Below are 23,071 nucleotides of genomic sequence, written 5' to 3' on the forward strand. Positions count from 1 at the left end.
TTGGGGAGAGACAGGGGACTGGCTCTTAAGGATGGCCCCCCAGGACTGATGCTGCCCCATGTATTACCTCCTCTGACCCTCACAATAACGCTGAGGAATGACCGTTTTGTGTGTGTGTGTGTCCCTCCTGGAGAGATAAGGGCTCTGAGGTTTGGAAGGCACTGGCTGCTCCCCTGGGACGTAGAGGTCAAAGCCAAGCGGTCTGACTCAACGTCCGTTCTCTCCTCATCCTGTGGCTGGACGAGCCGAGGACACTTCGTCACAGCCTTTGTGTAACACGCTGTGCTGTGGTTTCTCGCCCATCTGTCCCCACGCATGAGCTTCGAGGACACTGCCCACGCCTAATTGATCTCTCCTTTTCATTGGTGTGCAGTACAGGTCACTGGGCAGGGCTCCTTGAACATGGCCTTTGTTGAGATGATGCGGCTTTTGCAAGGCCGCACATGCGGTTCAGAGCTGACAACATCTGACCCAGAAGCCCGGGTCTCTGGGGGCCTCAACCAGCGCTGGGAAGTGATGATGACCCCTGGATGCAGGAAGACACCAGAGACCCAGCATCCGTTCAGGAGCACCAGTACGTCTGGCAGCCGCATCCGGCTACCACCCAGGCTCACCCAGCACTGACGTCCTGTGAGCAGGCCGATGACAAAAGAAATGGTACTCACAGCCGTCTCTCTCATTAGCATAATGCACTCCAGAGCCTGGTTGATTCCACTGCTTCCCTTACTCCCTAAAGCCACCCTGTGAGAACCTGAGACACCCCAAGGAGGCGCAACGGCCCTTGAGCCCAGCAGAGCACTCGAGGCCCACATGTGGGGTCAGGGCGGCCGCTCCCCCACCTCCTGCCCAGGACAGCCATCCTTAGCCCAGGCCTGCTGCCTCCCTGACTGCAGACTCGCCCTGGCTCAGGACTGGCCCAGGAGGTGGGCCTATCTGCAGCCCCTGCACTTGGCTGTTCGCTCACTGAGGGCAAGCATGAGGCCTTACTTGCTACCTCTTTAATAGTAAGCACAGGCGGTTTAGTCGCTGAGATGTATCCGACTCTTGCGACCCTGCGGACTGTAGCTTGCCAGGCTCCTCTGTCCACGGGATTTTCCAGGCAAGGATCCTGGAGTGGGTGGCCATGCCCTTCTCTAGGGGATCATTCTGTCTCAGGGATTGAACCCGAGTCTCCTGCACTGCAGGCAGATTTGCTACCAGGGGAAAGCCTAAAGTAAGCACTAAGCTAGTTGAATAAAGAATGAACTGACACCAGTCACAGGGATGTTATTGGTCCTTAATACGTATCAGGCGTCTAACATGAGCTCCGCATGCCTGGTCTCCATGAAGGTGGCATGGAGACCAGAGGTGCCGACTCAGGCTCAGGTCGGCGTTCACTGGCTGCGGAACGCGGTGGTCCTCTCCCGCCTGGGTCCGGTTCCCCACTCACTGTTCTGCCCCTCCTGATTGTCTTCCTGTGCTCCTTCCTCCAAACTGACCCTCTGAGTATGACGCACAAAATATCTTAAAAGGTATCCATCACCGTGGTTAACATTACACGATACACACACACACACAATTTCAATCCCCTCACCCGACTTCCGTTAACACGTTTTAAATTTCCTCCTCCAGTCTCCATTTTACACACTTACTAGTGAAAGAGTTCAGGCGGTCACAAAGAGTCGGACACGACTGAGCGACTAAACTACTACTACAACTAGGGAGAGAGAGACAGAGACAGAGAGACAGAAAGGGGGGGAAGCCAGGCTTTCTTTCCTGATCACCAGAAACAGTGCTCACTGCCCCCCACCCCCCCGCGCCAGCCCTCAGAACAGCGTCCCCCCTTGAAACCTGCCTTAAAAAGACTGAAAGGGGAGTGGGAAGGCTGGATTGCCTTTCTTTCAATTTCAGGATTTATTATTTGTCGTGGACAATCGAGCAAAGAAGCATTTCCTGTGTATAGGGAGGGTGCCTGGGGTGTAGAGTTACCTCCTCCACTCGGCAGACCTCAGGGCCTCCCCACCCAGGAGACCCTCGCAGATAAGGTAACCTGGCATCAGATGCCCTCCAGCCTTGGGGCTCAGCTCCAGGGTGGCTAGTACCTTGTTGCCCCCCAGAGTCTGTCCCTAACACATTAGGCATTTCACACTCCTTAGGGGTCTAATATCCTCCTGGCCCACCCCTCCCACATGTGTCTGGAATGCTATGGTTTGGGGCACAAGCCCCCGGTCTGATCAAATGGTCCTAGAAAAGACGCCTAGGCTCTCAAGTGCAAAGACGTCACTTAAAACACCAGTGTCACACAGCATCCTGACATTTTCACAGGTGAGGAAACCAACTTTCTTAGAAAGGAAATGGTTCAGAGTCACAGAATTGATTCTTGGGAACCACTCACTCAATGGCCTAATTTTACAGACAGACAGACACTCAGGACTTCTAAGGGACAGAAATTGGATGCCCCAACCTTCTTCTAAAGGAAGTGTTTATGCAAGGGGCCTCAGAAGGTGTCCATGATCAATGGCAAAGACAAAACACACTTTTTTTGCCAACACCTCAACCAGCAACTATGTCCCAAGCACAGATCCTCTCCTTCCTGAGTAAGGCAGGAATTGCCATCCTCATCTGCTCTCCAGGTAGGGAGCCTGAGTTTCAAAGGGGACCAACGGCATCCTTAAGCCACATTAATCAGGACTGTGAAGTCCAGGTCTGATTCCCACTGGTGGTACTTCAAGTCTGCCTCCTTTGACACAGATGAGGAAACCGGGACCCACCTAGGGTAAATGGTGATTCGCAGAGAAGCGACGATGACGGCAGTGATGGTGAGCACTCACCTGCTCTCACCGCCATCAACTCCATCCTCGTCTCACTGCGAAAGGAAGAGTCCTATTACACATTTTCAGGTGGGAAAACTGAGGCCAAGGAGGAGGAAGAAATAATCACCGTGGCGGTGGGAGTGCTAGTTAACAAAAGGACACAGGTCAGCCACCGACTTTGTACGACATGGGGGTTCTCACCACGCTGACCCTCGGGGTCAGCACCATCTCCCATCTCCCAGACAGCAGAGCTGGGCCTTGGGCGTGCTCAGCACCGGAACCCACCCACCCGTTTCGAGGAGGCGCTGGGCAGGGGGCTCGGGCTCCTCCAGCTAGTAAATCCTCTAACAAGGGAGAGTGATTAGTGTCGGATGTGGCGGTCGGCTTTTGTGCAGCTGACAACTTGTCCCTTTAGAGGCTGGGCCGGGCTCATTTCACAGGGGCCCTCCGCAGGCCCGCTCTCGGCTCCGTAATTACGCCATTCACCAGTCACCCAGGCCCGCCTCTGAACTCCTGACCCGGCACTGAAAGACTTGGGATCTCATTACTAATCTCTTAAGCCACCTAGTCCTCCAAAATACATCCATTTAAGTTGGAGGCCAAGGCTTCGGGGGTGGGAGCCAGAGAGAGGGAAAGTCCAGCAGAGGCCCTTCTCATGACATGGCCATGGGCCTGCTCTGGGGCCTGGGGCCGGAGTCACAGGGCAGCTGGCCTGGCTGGCTGGCTTGGGGCAGGACAGGTCTCCCCAAGGCTCGGGACTCAGCTCAGACACTATGCCTTGGGATGGGGAGGGCATCTGGACCCACCTGTTTGTAATTTCAGGGGTGTGGGTAGGGGATGAGGCCCATGTTTGTTTTAATTATTATTATTGTTGTTGAAGAGGGAGGGGAAAAAAATGAGCAGAAACTGCTAACATCTGGAGGCTGCTGTCCAGTTTACGTAATCTCCCGAAGCCGAGGAGGGACACGGGATCCCCAGCCAGATGGTCCGTGGGTGACTTCACAGTACATGTGTCTCCTCCGGCAGTTAAGATGCTGACAGGGTTAGAAGAGTGGGTTGCAGGACCTTCTTAAAACTGTTTAGGGGTGAGGGAAGGGGGCTTGGGGGTGCTTCCAGAGATCTCAGTCTTCTTTTGGAACACTCAAATTTTGCTCTGGCCAAAGCTCACATACTTCTTATATTTCTCTCTCATTCACTCACTCATACACTCATTCAATATACACTGACATGACACTTATTACGAGTTAGGTTCTTTATCTCATGATATCTAAGGAAAATGGATCCCAGAGAAGGGGAAAAAAGGCCATAAAGATAAAATCCCTTCCCCAAAAGAGGTCCCAGACCCAAGTGGAGGCGGGGGCGGGGGCTAAATGATGATGCCAGCAAGCACCCATCCAACAACGTGGTGGGCTCTTTGCTCAAGGTTTGTGCAGGCCGAGAGGAACTGGGAAAAAAGAAGTTCCCAAACAATCTGTGCCCAAGCATCAGGCCTGAAATGACGAATCTTAATATCAAGAGGCTGGAGAGCAAGGGCTGGAGGAAAAAAAGCGAGAGAAGGAGAAAAACTGGGCCACAGCTGAGCCATGACAAACCCAGTTTCCCAGATGATGTCAATAGCAGAAGCATGAAGGATAAAGTTCGAGATGTAGAATTTTGCTGCAAACACAATTCTGAGGACATTCGTATTCTTTTTAAAAGTCACATTGCTAACTTTATGTGTTTCCAAATCTCTTTAAAAAAAAATTGTACTGAAAGCAATGAATGACATTTCATGAATTCTAGGTCAGAATACAAGCAGCCTAGACTCTGGAAGAGACCAAGATGGTGCTGTTATCTTCAACTAGAATTTGCACTCAAATCTGGATTGAAACCCAGAGATACTGGCAGCGTGAGGTGAAAATTCAGAGGCATCACCAGTCTCCAATATGAATCCTGAAGCAATATGAATCCAACATGTATTTCAGAGTTTGGGGGCACCGTCAGTTTTAAAACAGGACTTTGAGTATGGAAACACTTCCAGTTCAAGACCAGAATACCAGGGTACTGTCATTCTAGTAACAGGGCCAAGCAATACCGTCTGCTCTAAATCCAGTACCCCCAAATGCCTGTGTCAGAAAATCAGACACCAAAGACGGAGAACACAGATCCAGTGAGCTTTACTCTGAAATGCCCTGTCTACAGGCTCGGGGTGGAACTGGAAGACACGGCCAACTGAGGAGCAAAGCACAGCTCAGAGCCACTCGGACTCACGCAGGCTGTCCGAGGAAGCCTCCAGACTGCTCCTTCGCCTACTCTGGGATCCCTGAGATGTGCATGGGTTAATCAGGGAAATGGTGACCGTGTCCAAACTCGGTGCCCGGTCACTGAAACCCTTGGTCAAGCATAGTTGAGCAGTGGTTAATGGCAGTCTTGACCACACTGGCCTATTCGAGAAAGGTCAAGGGAGTGATTTTTCACTTAAAAACAGCTGTGCGTTAAAAGAACAAGACTTTCTCAAGTTCATAAAACTAGGAGTTTCCAGGTTGTCTTTGTGTTGTTTTCTCCCTGCCCCTTCTTTGCCGTCTCCTCCTTTCCTAATAAAATGTGTGTGCCCCAAGCTGTGACCAGGATGACGGACGAGTCACACTGCCTGCAGGGAGCCCCGCTGGTGCTCAGGCCACTGCCTGCAGGGAGCCCCGCTCGGTGCTCAGGCCACTGCCTGCAGGGAGCCCCACTGGTGCTCAGGCCACTGCCTGCAGGGAGCCCCGCTGGTGCCCAGGCCACTGCCTGCAGGGAGCCCCACTGGTGCTCAGGCCACTGCCTGCAGGGAGGCCCCGCTCAGTGCCCAGGCCACTGCCTGCAGGGAGCCCCTGCTCGGTGCCCAGGCCACTGCCTGCAGGGAGGCCCCGCTCAGTGCCCAGGCCACTGCCTGCAGGGAGCCCCTGCTCGGTGCCCAGGCCACTGCCTGCAGGGAGGCCCAACTGGTGCCCAGGCCACTCAGAGCACCTTGTCTTGGGTTCTGCCCTTCACCACAAACCTCAGGGTTTTCTGATCCCCTCTGATCACCCTGGGAGAAAGCTCTGGAAAGCGCCGCGTGCGTGCCTCTCCTCTTTGCTTTTGAAGAGCAGCAGTCCTCTTGGCAGGGCTGCTCCAGCTCGATTTCTCCAAGGAAGAGGCTCTGAAGGATGCCATGCTCTGATGTGTGCAACGACCCAAGGACAGGGCTGGCATATGCTTTTATCAGCATATGTTGACCTTCCGGCTCAAAGAAGGGCTCACATTCTGAAGGACGAGGGTGGCATCTCTCTCTGGCCTTCCTCTCCAGGTTTCAGCAGGAGGGACAGTGACATGCAAATTGGGGGCTTTGCCCATCAAATGTCCAATGGGCGCTGCTGACGCCCATGTCCACCACCCCAGCCGCAGAGCCCTCTGGGGGAAAGAGGCCATCTGCAGTGGTGCTCTCTCCCAGGGGGCCCTTGGACGAGGCAGCACACATCTGCAGAAGAGCAGGGTGTTGAAGCAGCTGTTTTGAGACATGGTCCATGGGAACCATCCCAGCACGATCTGGGATCCACGATATGATTTTCTCAACAATCCTACACCTGCCGCTTGCCTGAACTTTCCATGAGCAGTGGAAGTCACACACATCCGAGAGATGTGGGCCAGAACTCACTGATATCATGACTGAATGCTCTAAGATGCCTCAGTTCCTCCACTGAAAAATCAAATGACGAGATCTACTTTGGAGGGTTGTCCCAGGGTTAAAAGATCCCTTGCAAGTACGGACACATAGCCCTGCAGGCCAGAAACACGCTTAACATTCCCCTCTGTTGTCCCTTCACACTTCTTTTTTCCTGGTTCTAGAAGAAGACAGTCCTGGGCATGAATTCCAGATTTCCCTGCCTCACCCTTAGCTGACTGTAGAAACTTGGGTAAGTTATTAATACTTCACCTTTGTTAAGTCCCAATTTAGTCCTTTGTAAACCAGTGAAAGTTAGTCCCTACTTCCCAAAGCGGCTGGCGGGTATAAATGTGCTAACAACGGAGTGAAACTCTGGGTAGAGGTCCTGACATGGAGTAATCGGGCAGAAAGCCAGACCTTTTATGTTGCTATCACCACCAGCTATCGCTATTACTACTGTGTCCTTGGTGATTACTGTCATTTATTATTATTTAGTCATTCCTCTGCATCTGTCCTCTCATTTTTATTGTCAAGCAACCTTCGTGAGTCTCAGCTTAGTCCTCGGCAACCAGTGAAAGTTAGTCACTATCTCTTAGAGGGGTTGGCGGCTGCATACGTGTTGTAACACTGTGCAACTCGGCTTTTCAGGTAGCAAACTCTGTTCTAGACCTGGCGTACCTCAAGGTGTAAGATGGAGCCCAGATACTCGGCAGTTCATGGGACATGTGGTATGGAAAGTCATAGACAAAGGCCGATGCAAAGTGCTGATAAAAGGCCACTTATGCCGGGCCACGGATGGTTCCAGAAGTGCTATGTGGTATCAGAGAGTGAGGGCTCCACACGGGCTGGGATGATCAAGAGACGCCACGTGAAAGAGGAGCTGGTTGAAGCAGACCTTGAAAGATAGTTAAGCTTTAAATGAGAGGACTTCCCTGGTGGTCCAGAGGTTGAGAATCACCTGCCCATGTGGGAGACACGGGTTCCACCCCTGGGCCAGGAAGATCCGACATGCCGTGGAGCAGCTGTGCTGTGAATCACAACTGCCAGCCACAATTACTGAAGCCCATGCCCCAGGGCTGGGGTTCTGTAAGTACCGAGCCTGCACGTTGCAAGTACTGAAGCCCGCCCTCTCTAGAGCCCATGTTCCACAACCAGAGAAGACACTGCAATGGGCAGCCTGAACACCGCAATGAAGAGTAGCCCCTGCTCACCTAGAGAAAGCCTGTGCAGAGCAATGAAGACCCAGCACAGCCAAAAATACATGAATTTTTTTTAAAGGTGGATGAATGAAGGATGGTGTTTCCATGTAGAAGAAATGGAAACTCCAAGGTCTGTCTGGGGATTGCAGATGGGTCCATTCTGTCTGGAAGGTTCCTATCTAATAAACCTGTTAGACAACAGGCTGTGAGGAAAAGCCGAGGCAAACAGACCGTGGAAGGCCATACGTGCTAAGACTCGGATTTTATACGCCGTGGGGAACACAGTGCATAAATATAAATAAATAGAGATCTTTCACAAGCGAGAGATCCCTGAGACCAATATTTATTGTGAATGATGGAAAAGGTACTACAAAAGGAAAAATCCTCCAATAAAGATACGTGCAGGCTTAATGATTTAAGATGAGATAAGTATGTCATATTTCACTTTAGGAACAAAAGAAGGGTTATTCTAAAAAAAAAAAAAAATTCTTGGGAGAAGCGTGTCTGCTGGAAAGCATGTGGGCTGTGGAGCCTGAAAGCATTGGTCTCACTCCTGTTCCACCATTTGGAGGAAGGGTTCTTTTGCTTCCCCATCTGTGAAATGAGAACACAGTTCTTACTAGATTATAAGGATTTAATGCCATCACCAAAGTGAACCCGTGTAGACCCCAGTTATTACATGCCAAGCAATGCTCCACGTGCTCTTTGTGTGCCGTTTTCTAGAATACTCGCAACTGCCAGTCCATCTCCCTGTTTTACAGATGAGGAGACTGAGGCAGAAAGAGACTATGGTCGCCCTGGGTCTCACTACAGGTGGCCGCACGAGGACGTGCTAGACCAGAACAGCTCCAGCAGGGGGGCTCAGTGTCTGCCTGTGGCTATTTAATTTTAAATTCATCAGAAGTTCAGTTCCTTAGTGCCCTGAGCCACATCTCCAGGGTTCAGTACAATAGGTGGCAAGGGGCAGTAGCGCCAGGAGGGGCAGTAGGCACCCCCACTGTCACCAAAAGTCCTATCAGAGAACGGATCCGGAGGCCGGCTCTCTACACTGACCCAGTTCTGCCTTCCCCGGCACATGAACTGACCACAGCTCCCCAGTGTGTGTCAGTTTCTCTCCTTCCTGCATGGCTCTGAATTACTTTTCTCTTCCCAGACCCCTTGCCCCAGGCAGCTGTGTTGCAGACCTGGGCATCACCCTGGCAGTAGCCACAGTTCCTGAGAGCAGTATCCTGCCAGCAGGCCAGATCTCTCCCAAACTCACGTCTCTTTCCCAAGATGGAGACAAATGCAGGCTTCAGGCAAGCATCCCCTTCCACCAGCTGGATGTATGGGTCCAGTTTGGAAAAGGTCTCAGGGCGGGCAGGAGCCCCCCCAGGGAAGACTTTGCTGGACCACCCTGGCACAGAAGCTTGCCCCTCAGCATGGGTACCTGTCATGTGCCTCTCTGAGTCCATTTCTCCCTCAAAAATGAACATGCTACAAATATATCCTGGCACATGGATCTGGCCAAAGAATTAGGTGAGTTTTAAAAAATCTGTGTCTGGGGTGGTGAAGAGGGTAGAAAGCTCTTTTTGGTCTGCTTCTATAGATAACGGGCTTCCCAGGTGGCACGGGGGGGGGGAAAGAATCCTGCCAGTGCAGGAGACACAAGAGACATTTGATCCCTGCTTTGGGAAGATGCCCTGGAGAAGGAAATGGCAACCCACTAATCCACTCCAGTATTCTTGCCTGAGAAATTTCATGGACAGAGGAGCCTGCGGGCTACAGTCCATGGGGTCGCAAAGAGTCAGACACAACTGAGAGACAGAGCATGCGGCTTCTGTAGACTGCCTAGGTTACTTTTTAAAAGTAAGGATGTTGCGGTGGAGAGTTGGGGGCTACAAAACAAACAAATGAACACACACACCCCCTAGAAGCAAAATGCTGTGCACCACCGACATCCAGCTCTCCCCAGAACCCCATCCTTCGGGCCTGGCTTGAGAAAGTTTACTTCCAGACTTGGAGAAACGAGCATGTGGTTTTGGGGGCAGACTCCAATACCGCCGAAGCCGCGGGCTCAGCAGGCTCAACCGGCTGCTGCTTCCTAAGCGTATTATGGTCTCGGAGAGCGAACGCTGTTTACATATTTGACATGTTTCTTGGGCACAGGACGTGAAACTAAATTATACAGCAAAGACGACGCTGGCTAAACACCGGTGCCCCCACTTAAAAGAACAATAATTTTAAAAAAATAAAAAGAAGAGAAAATGAAAGACAAGGATGGAATTGGGTCTTACGGGAGCCTGAGTAGACGGCAAGGAAGGAGGGAAGGGGCCTGGTCCTGAAGGGATGAGGAGGGAGGGACGACGCGGAGAATACAGACAACAAGATGGGAGAGGAGTGGGCTGAGAGATGCAAGAAAGACAAAGGCCTAGGGATCTCGCAGGAGGGGCTGTGGTGTGAACTGGCCCGGCCGTGTCTGCTCTCTGCAGAGAACCAGTGGAAGCTGCCCCAAACCACAAAGCCTGGCTTGCTCTTGGGCTGCAAGACAGGAGTCGACTGGCAAGCAAGAGCTTTCTCTGCTCCATGAAGCACCTTCCTGGTAACCCGTGCGTGTCTGCTGCGCAGGCCAGCACACCCTCCCCTGTCAATGCACGTGTCTCTAAGAATAACTCCACGTGCCTGCACACCACAGTGGTTTGCCCAAGTTTTTCTTTCCTTCTTAGAAGTACCTGTGTCAGGGCGCCCTGTCCTCCAAGGACACTACAGATGACTTGAGGGTAGTGGTTGAACACTTCCTCTCAGCCTCGACTCCCTGCCGAAAAGGATGTTCTAGACACAGTGAAAGATTGAAGGCGGGAGGAGAAGGGAACAGCAGAGGATGGGATGGTTGGATGGCATCACCGACTCCACGGACATGAGTCTGAGCAAGCTCCGGGGGTTGGTGACGGACAGGGAAGCCTAGTGTGCTGCAGTCCATGGGGTCGCAAAGAGTTGGACACGACTGAACTGAACTGAATGGAAACATAGTAGGTTCACAATAAGACTATAGTGGGTTTTAAATCCAAATATCAGAATTGCTTTCTAACAGATAGGGATTGAGGGGTTTAGGGAAGTTATTTCATCACAGCCAAATCTTAAGTGAAATAAGACCAACAGACTCTCAAAGTCTCTCTCTGCTTAGATTTCTGTAGTCCTAAAGACTGTTTCTTTAAAAATAACAACACAGAACTCAATATTTCCTCATTGGATCCCTCAGTTGCTAAAACTCCATGGATAGAAAGAAGCACTTCTTTAAAAAGGTTTAAGTTGCTAGCAGAAGGAAACCTACATCTGTGGACCCACTGTCTCATCCTTGACCAACGCCTGCCATAGGAATGCTGCCACTCCTGTTTTACAGATGGGGCAGAGGCAAGGAGAACTGGCTTGCTTGGAGAGACAGAGTCAGTAATTGGTGACCCTAGAATCAGAAGCCAGGTTGAGCTGATCCTAAACCTCATTTTTTTTCTATAAAACTCTCATCACTCAAAGTTGGGAAGGCACAGTCATAGTGTCTAGCATTTATTGGTTTGAATAAAGCTTGAAACAGCAAATGACTTAAGAAGGGAGCAAAGAAGAGGGGTGGAGGAGAGTCTGGTGGAGACCTTCGCTGGGGTCATGAAAAATTTGATAGATTTAAAGTCCGCCCCCCCAATCCACATTTCCATATCAAGTCCAGGATGTTATAACCACCAGGGCAAAGGGGTCCTTTCTGATGCAGAAACTGGCTTTTAGTCTTCTGGAGGGATTTTGGGGTGCCCCACACCAACGGGACAGACTGTAACTAACAGACCATAGGACTAGCTGTTTTGTCTCCTTAGATGACTCACACATGTGCTCTTGAGAAATTATTCAGAAACCACCAGAAGAAAGCAGATCCCTTGGGTACTTGGGAAAACTGCTTGGAATCCTCTCTGACATTTTGGCGCATCCCTTTGGCCTCCCGCTTCCCCCACCACCAGCGGATGCTGTCCCATTTCACCAGCGAGACGAGCTGACCACACTGGTGAAGGGATACGTCTCAGCAGGGGCCTCAGCACTGGGTACTGAGCCCACAGTTGCCCCCCTCCCCAGCCCTTTGCCAATACGAGCATCAGCAGAGAACGGCTCATCCAGGCAAAATGTCCACATGGGGCTGTTTCAGTGCAATACCAGTAGCTGGTGCAAGGAGAGAAGGAAGCAGGAGAAAGCGTGGCACAGGCAAGGACGTCCGCCTCCCGCACGCACGGAAGGCAGCTCTTCATTCTGAGATGAGAAGCAAAACTTGCGTTTCATAAGGTGCTTCAAACCGGTCTTTCAGGCGGTGCTCCTAGAGGTCAGTCCTCATCCTCAAATAAGCATCTGATCTGTTGGTGCCCAGCTCAGAACCTCAGAGAAGCTCCTCACTGCACTTGGGATAAAGTGCAGGGACTTCCCTTGTCCAGTGGTTAAGACTTCACGTGCCCATGGCAGGGGGCCTGAGTTCAATCCCTGGCCAGGGAGCTAGGTCTTCCACGCCGCTAAGAGTTTGTGTGCACAACTAAAGATCCTGCACGTCCCAATAATGACCCAGCATCCTGGGGGCCACAGCTGAGACCTCGAGCAGCCCATAAATAAACAGTGAAGTCTAAATTTCAAGCATCTGAAGGCGGCTGCCACGTCATTTTCATAGCCCATCTCTCTTGACATCCCCTGGATCTCATTTTTCATTTCCCCCTGAATTTCTTATTGACCTTTTTTGGATGCCTGTCTCCCTGTCTCTCTGTCTCTCTGACATGATCTTCCTTTCAACACCCCTCTACTACCCCAGATTATCCTTCCCGTCACAGCTCAGCAATCACACCCAGAGGAAATATTCACCCACCCTCCCCTTGACTCCTCGGTCCCAGCACGTCCTACCCTGCACCATGGGTGCCAGTGGAAAGATCTTTTGTCCTTATGTCAGAGAGCCCAGTGGATTTCTGCTCCCTTCCTCTGGACACAAGGACGCAGGAGACGCAGATGAATGGTCCCTGCATTCTGGGCCTACAACTCGGTGGCACCAGGGAGCGCGCACCTCTTGCAAGTCCCTTACCAGCATCTCAAGGCTTCTCAGGTAGAACACAGGCTTTCGTGACAAACCCGCAAACGCAGCCAAGTTTCCCCTTCCATCTACAATTGTCCTGCTGGTGTTTTGCTTCATGTTCTTTCCCACAATCCATTAATAATTAGCCATGGAGCCAAAAATCTACACTCAGGGTTCAGCAACTTGAAACATTTCCTGAGCTTCTCCCATATTTTCATAAACGTGTTTTAAGTGACTTTCTAGAACGGGCAACACTTAACGTGAAAGAATGACTGCCCCTAGGTAGAGATGTTGGTGGCATGGCACAAATAGTGGGCCCATACTGGGGGTCCTAGAGAGGGGGTTCCCACTTTCCTCGAGGAACTAGAATGCGCGCTAGGCAAGAAAACACGCAAATGGCAGGCTTCCTCGTCTGTTCTCCTGTGTCAGCCACGGAAGCGGGCATGAGCTGACTTGTCCTGCACCCAGGCTCCTGTGACGAACCCCGCGACCTGAATCCTGGTTCTGCCGCGGTCTCTTAGAAGGGCGCACCCCGCCAAACTAGTCAGTCTCTCGGCTCTCAGAGCCTTACTGTCCCAATCTGTCAGATGAGAGCAGCAATTCCTACTTTTGCAGTAGCTTAAGTCGGATTCAAGGAATTTGATGCGGAGCCTAGCTGAACTTGGAAAATATTATTTTTATAATTTGTCCAGGACCTTCTGAAAGTGGGCAAAGGACTTTTCCATCCCTACATGCTGGCTTTCATCCCTGCTGGCTGAGTAAGCTGATAGCAGTGCGGTTTCTTCCTCAGGGAAACTCCCTCTGAATCTCAGACTCTTGGGTCTTGGCTGCTATTTCTAGCTGGACACACCCCTCCCATGGAATAGTGAGCACTGTGAGGGCTACAAAAGGACCAGCGCTTCTCCGGAGTTTCGCAAAGTGCCTGCTCTAGCCCCGAGTGTGCAGGAAACATTTGTTAATGCAACGGTGCTTATTCACCCAACCAAACACTGACTAAGCTTCTGTGCTGTGTGGCTCACTAGAATGAGGGTGCAGAGAGGAGGCCTGACATGAACCGAAGACGGAATTAACACGCGCTACCCGATACATGGGAAACGAACAAAACCACCACCATGACAAACAGTGCTAAGCTTTTTCTCTGCATTCACTCCCTTAATCCCCACCAAACCGATGCCACCATTCTCTCTTTCCAGAAGAGAAAACTGAGGTTCCTGGAGGAATAACTGGCTCAAAATTCCCAAATAAAAAGAAAAGCTATGCAGGCAGGGCCACCTTTGCACGACTTCCACTTGACCCCACGGATGTCTGTGTTTTCTACCTGCTTACATTCCTCAGGGCAGGACCCCTTCATTTGCCCATTTAGTCAAATGCATAAGTCAACAAATCCATCAAGACAAATTATGATTTGCATTTTAATAGAGGCACACCATGTTCTGGATATGCCAAGGGACAGTGCGATTCTCAGTGAGGTGGCAAAGGATCGATATGTCTAATCATGGGTCAGTGGATGCAAAGTCAGAATCAGTCACAAAGAAAGGCGAGATGCCCAGGGCTTCCTGTGTGACCACCAGCTCAGCCTGAGTGCCTTGTGATGGCAGCTTACTGCATCACAGGCACTCCTTCTCATTGCGGATAGCATTTGTTCTAAGCAAGGTTGTCTTTACTTTGGCTCTGAAACTACAGCCCTGGAAATGCTTAGTTTAAATGTTACCCTCAAAGGATCAACCAAATAAATTGGTTGGTTGACTGCAGGTCCATAATCCCTGGGAGAGCACTGCGCATTCCGATAGCCTTTGCATCTCCACCACCTCCTGTGCGGGAGGAGGAAGGGGACTGTTTGGACAGGAGGAACCTGGCTTGGGAAGAAATGCAGTCGGGGGCGGGGTGGGGGGCAGGATGAAGGAATCTCTGCAGCTCTCTTTGGCAGCCTGTGGTGTAAAGCACAGAGAAATGTGAGACCTGGAGACCAAATGAGAACAAGACGGGATCTTTGCAAACACTTAAACCAAGCTGTGCTGAGTTTCCCAGAAGAGAGATAACTCTGTACTTTCAATCTGTTCCATTTTTGTTCTGTCTCAGGGACCTCTTGAATTCCAGCAGGGCCGGGAAGGTGCACGGCCAAAACATCCCAAGAATGTCTCTTATTATAGGATGTTCAGCCTGATGCACACAGCCAGGGAGGTTTGATGCTTCTGATAACATTTGGATATAAGACTCAATGTTCAGGCGGAGGAACTTCAGTTCAGCTCAGTTCAGTGCTCAGTCGTGTCCGACTCTTTGCGACAACATGAATCGCAGCATGCCAGGCCTCCCTGTCCATCACCAACTCCCGGAGTTCACTCAGACTCACGTCCATCGAGTCAGTGATGCCATCCAGCCATCTCATCCTCTGTCGTCCCCTTCTCCTCCTGCCCCCATCCCTCCCAGCATCAGTGCTAACCAAATTTGGGCATCTTGTTTGAGGGGGATGGACAAGCAAGACCGGGGACTTTGAGAAGTGGAGGGTTCACGCAAAAATGGAAATGAAAATTTTAATCATTTTCTAGACTCATCTAGCACAGAGAGGGTGGGGTCTCCGCAGTAGCCACAGTGACAGCCTGCCTGCTGACTCCGACAGGGCCATGCCTCTAGAGAGCATCCTCACATTATGGTCTTACACATTCATAAGGTCAAGTTTGGGTCTCCTTCTTCTTTGGTTTCTTCCATGGGCTCCAGCACAGAACCAGGGACATAACTCCAATAAACACCTGCATTTATCATTTTTGCAGCATCAGGGGAAATACAGAGACTAGGACAATACTGACTTATAAAGAAGAAACGGACATCACTGTGGTCATTTCATCGCTCTCCAAGTGGACAGAGTGTTCCAGTGAACACCAGGGTACCAGCAACAGGGACGCCTAGACAGAGTGGGAGCAGCCTGAGCTCAAGCTGTGAGCAGTGCCTGGAAGATTTTTGCTGTCGTTGTTCATCAGCTAAGTTGTGTCTGACTCTTTGTGACCCCATGGACTGTAGAATACCAGGCTTCCCTGTCCTTCACAACCTCCTGGAGTTTGCTGAAACTCATGTCCATTGAGGTGGTGATGCCATCCAACCATCTCATCCTCCATTGCCCCCTTCTCCTCCTGCCCTCAGTCTTTCCCAGCATCAGGGTCTTTTCTAATGAGTCGGCTCTTCGCATCAGGCGGCCAAAGAATTGGAGCTTCAGCTTCAGCATCAGTCCTTCCAACGAATACTCAGGGTTGATTTCCTTCAGGATTGACTGGTTTGATTCCCCTGCCAACCAAGAGACTCTCAAGAGTTTTCTCCAGCACCATGGTTTGAAAGCATCAATTCTTCGGTGCTCAGCCTTCCTGATGGTCCAACTCTCACATACGTACAAAACTACTGGAAAAACCATAGCTTTGACTAGACAGACCTTTGTCAGCAAAGTGGTTTCTCTGCTTTGTAATCTGCTATCTAGGTTTGTCATAGCTTTCCTCCCAAGGAGCATGCATCTTTCATTTCATGGCTGAAGTCACTGTCTGCAGTGATTTTCGGAGCCCAAGAAAATAAAATCAGTCACTGCTTCCACTTTACCCTTCCATTTGTCATGAATTAATGAGATCAGATGCTATGATCTTAAGCTTTTTGAATGTTGAGTTTTCAGCCAGCTTTTTCATTCTCCTCTTTTACCCTTGTCAAGGGGCTCTTTAGTTCCTCCTCAAGCACCTCATGGAATGTGCATGGTACCACCAACGAAAGATCTATCCATCCATGGCTCTTTCCACCTGATCCGCAGTGACATTTTTCAGGAACCCGGCTACTCCCAGCTCCTGAACAAGACCACACATTCCCACACTCCCAGTGTCGCCTTCCAGGAGAAACTTTCCATCCTAAATTTCCCATCACGGGCTGTGCGACCTTGCGGAAACCACTCCACGTCTCAGTTTCTACAAGGTAATTAGTAATTCTTCCCTTGAAGAATGGCGAGGGGGTTGGTTATGAAGCATGTATGAGGGCCCAGATTCGTGGCTGGTGGACCTCGACACAGCTGGTTCCCTCCCCACTCTCTTCCCTGTGCTTCGGGATCGCTGCATCTGCAAGGCCTGGGCTCCTGCATCTGCCCGGCCTGTTCCTGTAGGATGCTTGCGTGTGCGTGCCTGTCTGTGTGTGTGTAAGAGACAGAGAGAGAGAGAGGAGGAGGAAAGTGGAGGAGGAATGTATAATTGGGTTAAGGGAAGGGAAGGTGCTCACAGTGCATCTAAGAAGCCCACAACTCCCTCTTTCAGGCCATCAACCTCTTGCCTGGAGGCCCTGACAGGGTGAAAATTAACCACCAGCCTCCTCTAGTCACCGCGCAGGGTGATGACGGCCACAGTTACACGTCCTCCTCTTCTCTGCTGTCAGAAGGGAGCCGTGTCTACACTCCAGGAAGAGGCTTGACTCAGTCGTGCAGGCTGTGCGTGTCGTGTCTGTGTGCGTGCACATGTTGGCCCGTGCATGATGGGGTTGGTATGGGAATGGCTTCCAGGCACTCGCTTTGAGACAGGGAACTGGGGGGACTTTTGTTCTGCCAGCCCCCAGACCCCTTGTCCGGCCCTGCACCCAGGCGGCACACACCTCCCCACCCCTGACCCTGTATCCTCCAGTGAGCTGATCTCATTATGGCAAATTTAGTTACAGCTGAAGTCTCCTTGTAACAAAGATTATGTCCAAGCCCAGAGTAATGGAACCTAGTCGATTTCATTAAAATAAAATTGGTTACAATGAATAATTCAATAGGATGATTTTGTTTCCTCATCTCCTCTTTGTAGATCGAAGAGCGAGTATTTATAATGATTTTTTTAAATTGGATTGTTGTTTAGGAAGAGATAATCACCCATGATTCCTGACAGCACCCCCCCCCCCCACCGCCCCCTTCCCAGACTGGAATAATTGCCTGGGTGAAGTCTCTTTTCAAATGCTAAGACTGGAAAATTCTTTCTCTCCTTTTCTCACATTAGTAGCAATAACCTTTGGTGGCTTTTAAGCACAGCTGTTACCTCAACACTTGGTCACGTGAGATTCTGAGTGCGTTAATAATACCCTTGTTTGAACGATGTTTTTAAAACATTTCTAGAGACTGGATGGCGGTGTTGCATCTGGAATGCCTGGCTCTATCACTAGCCAGCCTAAAGCAGGGCACTCCTTATGAGAAAGGTATCGATGTATGTGTTTATCTACAATCAATTAAACACACATCGCTCGAACTCCTGATCTTATCTACATCTGTGCTTGAAGATGGGGAACAAAGTAAATAAAACCTTAAAACTCTTTTCACAAAATTAGCAGCCTAAGGGGGAAGCCAGACATGGAAACAGGTAATTAGAGTTCAGAGTATGGGTGTCACCCAACATGAACCCAGCAAGTACGAGCGTAGGCAGGTTCATTCATTCACGCACCCGGCTAGCACTGCACAGGACATTACGGAATCCCTCGCTTACATTTCTTTCCATCCTCCCCAGAAACAGAGACAAACGCTTACACAAAGAATCTGATGCAGGTAAACACAATCAGATAAGTGAACGAATGATCAAATAAACACTATAAGCGAGGTTAGGTTCTTTGTCCCTCTTCCAGTGATTCTCCCTGGGCCCCAGAAGAAGGTCCCGTGTCTCTTTCACCTAGAAACCAGGCCCCTCCACCCTCGCCCCAGCCCTCCACTGACCATGAGTCAGAGAAGCAATGTTGGAGAAGAATGGGGAGAAATAATGGCTCTCCTGCAAGGCCAGGTGGGAGGCCAGCCTCTGAAACGGCTGCGGGGCTGGGCAGTAGGAAGCATGGGCGTGTCTCTGGGAAACGGGAGTCTCGGAAGAAGGCAGGTGCACACTGAGCAGGATAATTGGAAAGGGGACTCTGGGGACAGCAGGGCCATCCCTAGAATCACAGAAGCTCTGGTGGCCCCAGTGCTCTCGCTCCCTCAACTAAGCTGATAGTCCCTTGGGGAAGAACCCTGGGACATAAATAGTGCATTCGGGAATGAGGAATGAGTCACAGCTTTTGAGTGTTGGGAAGGTCCTTGGAGATCATCCAGTTCAACTACTCTCTAATTTAAAGATGGGGAAAATGGGGCCCGGAGAAGTGGGAAGGCTAGTCCCCAGCCACACAGAGCATTCATGATGGAGATGCCATATTCAGGAGAGCGTGCTAGAGGAGGACGTGACTTGACACCCTCCTCTGTCAAAAGTGAGACTCTCCCTGAGGATTCGTTCTTATCCCATTGACGGCCAGTGGTATATCCAAAATGGAGTGCTTTCCCCAAATATGACTTCTAGTAGGAGACACAGGACAGTCATTACCCCTGCTATGCTAACGTTTCTTGCCCTTAAAAACTCCAAATTCAATTGCTGACAAACAAGTCTCATGAGACCTCAGAATGACCTTTGGCTATTGGCTGCGACACGGATGGACCTAGAGATTATCGTGTGCTGTCCAGGTTTGTCAAAGCTTTCTAGGAGATCAAATCAGTCCTTCCTAAAGGAAACCAACCCCGAATCTCCATTGGAAGGACTGATGTTGAAGCACCAACACTTTGGCCACGTGATGCAGTGAGCTGACTCATTGGAAAAGACCCTGATGCTGGGAGAGATTGAAGGCAAAAGGAGAAGGGGACAGAGGATGACAGAGGATGAGATGGTTGGATAGTATCATGGACTCAATGGATACGAATTCAAACAAACTTTGGGAGATAGCGAAAGTCAGGGAAGCCTGGAGTGCTGTATTGAAAGAGTCAGACACAACCTAGCGATTGAACCACAACGGAGGTATGGTCAAGTGGCCATGTCCAGTGACACTGCCCTTGTGATGGGCAAGCTTGAGGGGCAGAGCAGCGATTTGGAATGTCTGCAGGAAATGTCATGCACGGCTGGGCACTTACCTGGGACGCTGCTGGTTGGCCGATGATGACCCAGCCTGGGCACTGCTGATCTTGGTGGGACACTGTAGCATTGGATGCCCACTGATCCAGGAACCCCTGGGGCGTGTAGACACCACAGTCCTTGATGCTGGTTTTTTGTTCAAACTCCTCACATACCCCATCACCATCATGGAAATAGCACCGGCTGGGTTCATCTGCGGGAGACAGACACAGAAGGGACAGAACAGATCAGTGTTTGTTCTTTGGCCCTGGCTGCCACCAGCAGTTATGGAATCAGATACACAGAATCATCAGCACAGTCAAGCCCACCACTGATGGTCACCACTGACTGTTACTCAGGCTGTGAGTCACTGATGGTCACCACTGACTGTTATTTACAATGGAGATCTTGCCATAGGAGGCAACTCTGGTGAATCTGGAGGACATTACACGAAGGAGAAACACTGTACGATTCCACTTACATGATGCATATAAAGCAAACTCACAGAAGGAGAGAGTAGAATGGCGACTGCCAGGGCCTGGAAGGAGGGGGGCTGAGATTTCAAATCCACTGTTCAAACGGTATAAAGCTTTGTTATGCAAGATGAATAAGTTTTAGCGATCTGAGGGACAATACTGTGACGATAGATTAAAAAAAGCTGTATGTACACTTACAATTTTAAGAGGGTAGATCTTGTATTATGTGATTTTTACTACATAACATACATGCACATTAACAAAGACTTCCACCTTCATACCTCTTGTGAGCCCCACAGTACCTTTGTGAGAAAGATATTATTGGTTTAGTTTTCTACATTGGGAAACTGCAATCCTGCATGTCTTAAATAACTTGCCCAAAGTCATGAAATGTGTTCATGCCGGATCCTGATTTTAAACTCGGGCTTTCACTGTCCGAGTTCTAGGTACATTATCTGCCACCGCAGCACTTCGTAGTCTTAAACTGACTATTTTGACTATTTAACTGTAAATAGGATTACAGGCTGACATAGAGTGAACTGTTATATGAGAGCCTCTGGCATCAGCCCCAGGTCTGTAACTGAATTGCTCTGTTCCTTTAGACAAATCTCTTTCCCTCCTCTGGGCTCAGTCATCAGTGAAGGGGGTGAAACTGCTGAAACTCCAGGAGCCCTTCCTGTCTAAGGTGCTATCTTCTAGATATTTGCTGGATATCTTAGGTATTTCAGTTAAAGGCCAAGTGAGTTCTCAAGCTCCTATGTAACTCAAATCACAGCCAGGAGTTCTGCTTGGGACAGTTTAAAGCTGCAGCTGGCTGCAATGACTCTCACTGAGCTGCAAGAACAAAACTCAAGGGAAACAGAGTTAGCTGGATGCCTTCTTTTAAAAAATTTTTTTTTTAACTTTTAACTTTTATTGGGCTATAGTCAATCCAGTGGAAAAGACCCTGATGCTGGGAAAGATTGAGGGCAGGAGGAGAAGGGGATGACAGAGAATGAGGTAGTTGGATGGCATCACTGACTCAATGGATGTGAGTTTGAGCAAACTCTGGGAGATAGTGAAGGACAGGGAAGCCTGGCGCACTGCAGTCCATAGGATCACAGAGTCAGACGTGAGCTAACAACTGAACAACAACATAGTCGATTAACAGTGTTGATAGTTTCAGGTGAACAGCTATACATATACATGTACAGCTGGATGCCTTCTAAGCAGGTGGGACCTATACAGTACATGCTTCTTGGTGTTTCAGAATAGAATAACACAAGGAGAAATCTGGAGGTAGCTGTCCAAAAGCGATCCTCTTGCCAGGTACACCTTCCCAGTTCCTCTAGGAAAGCTAAGTACTCTCTTCTGTGTGGATTCCTATTTTACAAAGATCCCCATCATAATCTGCCTGCAATTAGTCTGAATCTGCCTGCAACGCGGGACACCTGCGTTTGTCCCTGGGTTGGGAAGATCCCCTGGTGAAGGGAAAGGCTGCCCACTCTCGTATTCTGGCCTTGAGAACTCCATAGACTTTACAGTCCATGGGATCGCAAAAAGTTGGACACGACTGAGCGACTTTCACTTCACTTCACCATCTTAATACTCATCCCGCTGTATTGCCGTCACACTTTCATGTAGCAGCTCCTTCAAACAGCACTCTTGGAGAGTGGGAGAGAATGTTAGCATAAATTCTGCCCAGGCAAGAGGCACCTCTCCTGAGAAAATCTAGATATCACAGAGCTTACGGTCACCCTGAGAATGCCGCTTGGTCTAGAACATTCTTCCTTGGCTCACTCTGAAAGAATAGAGAGTGAAGCCTCATTTAAAACCAGGGTTTGCTTTCCGCCCCTCATACTCGGGAGGGGTGTGTGTGTGCGTGTTGCTCAGCTGTGTCCGACTCTTCCTTACTCCATAGACGGCGGCCTGCCAGTTTCCTCTGTCCATGGGATTTCTCAGGCAAGAATACTGGAATGGGCTGCTATTCCCTTCTCCGGGGGATCTTCCCAACCCAGGGATCGAACCCAGTTCTCCTGCACTGCAAGCAAATCCTTTGCTGTCTGAGCCACCAGGGAAACTCATATTAGGTATGTAACTTTGCACAATCAGCTTCAGTTCTCACCCTCTGGCTTCCTATCTGTAGTACAGAAACCAGCAAGGACAACCTCTCAAGATAGCCATACAACTTTAATAAGAAATGGACATAAACACACAGTGTATATCTTAAAATAATGGTCAAGAGAAAAAAATACTCTTCTCGTAAGGGTTTAATTTATTCCTAAGTGGCTGAATTGAATCAGCTTGTAAAATCAGTATTCATTTGAAACACTTTCAAGAGGCATTCCTTCAAATGGAAAGAGCCTGGGTCAAGTAGAACTAGGACTTGAATTTCTGTGATGCTGACTATCTGAAAAAAGGAATCACTGAATTTAGGGGCAGCAGAATTTTGAGCCCCTTCCAAGCTCCAAAATCCCTTGTTTATTTCTGCAAACAGTTTACATAGTGAAATACTATCAAAAGAGCCAGAATAAATCAATCCATTATAATTCAATTATTTAAGGATGAGTTTAAGCCAGCTGAGGACTCCAGTGACCAGTAGCATGCCTGGCAGTTCAAGTACAGAAAGAATACAGGCTCAGCACTTCTCAGTAGCTCCAACTTCTTGGTCAATGTGGCCAACTCACAAATAATAAAACTCACCCTGATCTGAGAGTAGCAAGTCATCCGTCCAGACTTTCCTCCCAATTAAGGGAACTGCATAGGGCATAGGTTTTGGGCATCAGGCAAAGCCAGGTTCAAGACTCTTGAGAGTCCCTTGACGGCAAGGACATCAAACTAGTCAATCCTGAAGGAAATCAACTCTGAATATATTGGAAGAATTGATACTGAAGCTCCAATACTTTGGCCACCTGATGTGAAGAGCCTACTCACTGGAAAAGACCCTGATGCTAGGAAAAGATTGAAGGCAAGAGCAAAAGGAGGTGACAGAGGATGAGATGGTTGGATGGCATCTTCAACTCA

At 49.8% G+C, this 23,071-nt stretch overlaps 1 protein-coding gene across 1 annotated transcript in view; it reads right to left on the reverse strand.

Moving 5' to 3' along the window:
- Window positions 1-23,071, reverse strand: part of PAPPA (pappalysin 1) — a 263,247-nt gene that overhangs the window by 92,953 nt on the left and 147,223 nt on the right. Inside the window, exon 10 of the mRNA XM_015092957.4 lies at window positions 19,613-19,806. Coding sequence (XP_014948443.2) covers window positions 19,613-19,806 — 194 coding nt within the window. The remainder of the gene's footprint in view (window positions 1-19,612; window positions 19,807-23,071) is intronic.

This window comes from Ovis aries, chromosome 2 (genome assembly GCF_016772045.2).
Source record: "Ovis aries strain OAR_USU_Benz2616 breed Rambouillet chromosome 2, ARS-UI_Ramb_v3.0, whole genome shotgun sequence".
NCBI lineage: Eukaryota > Metazoa > Chordata > Mammalia > Artiodactyla > Bovidae > Ovis > Ovis aries.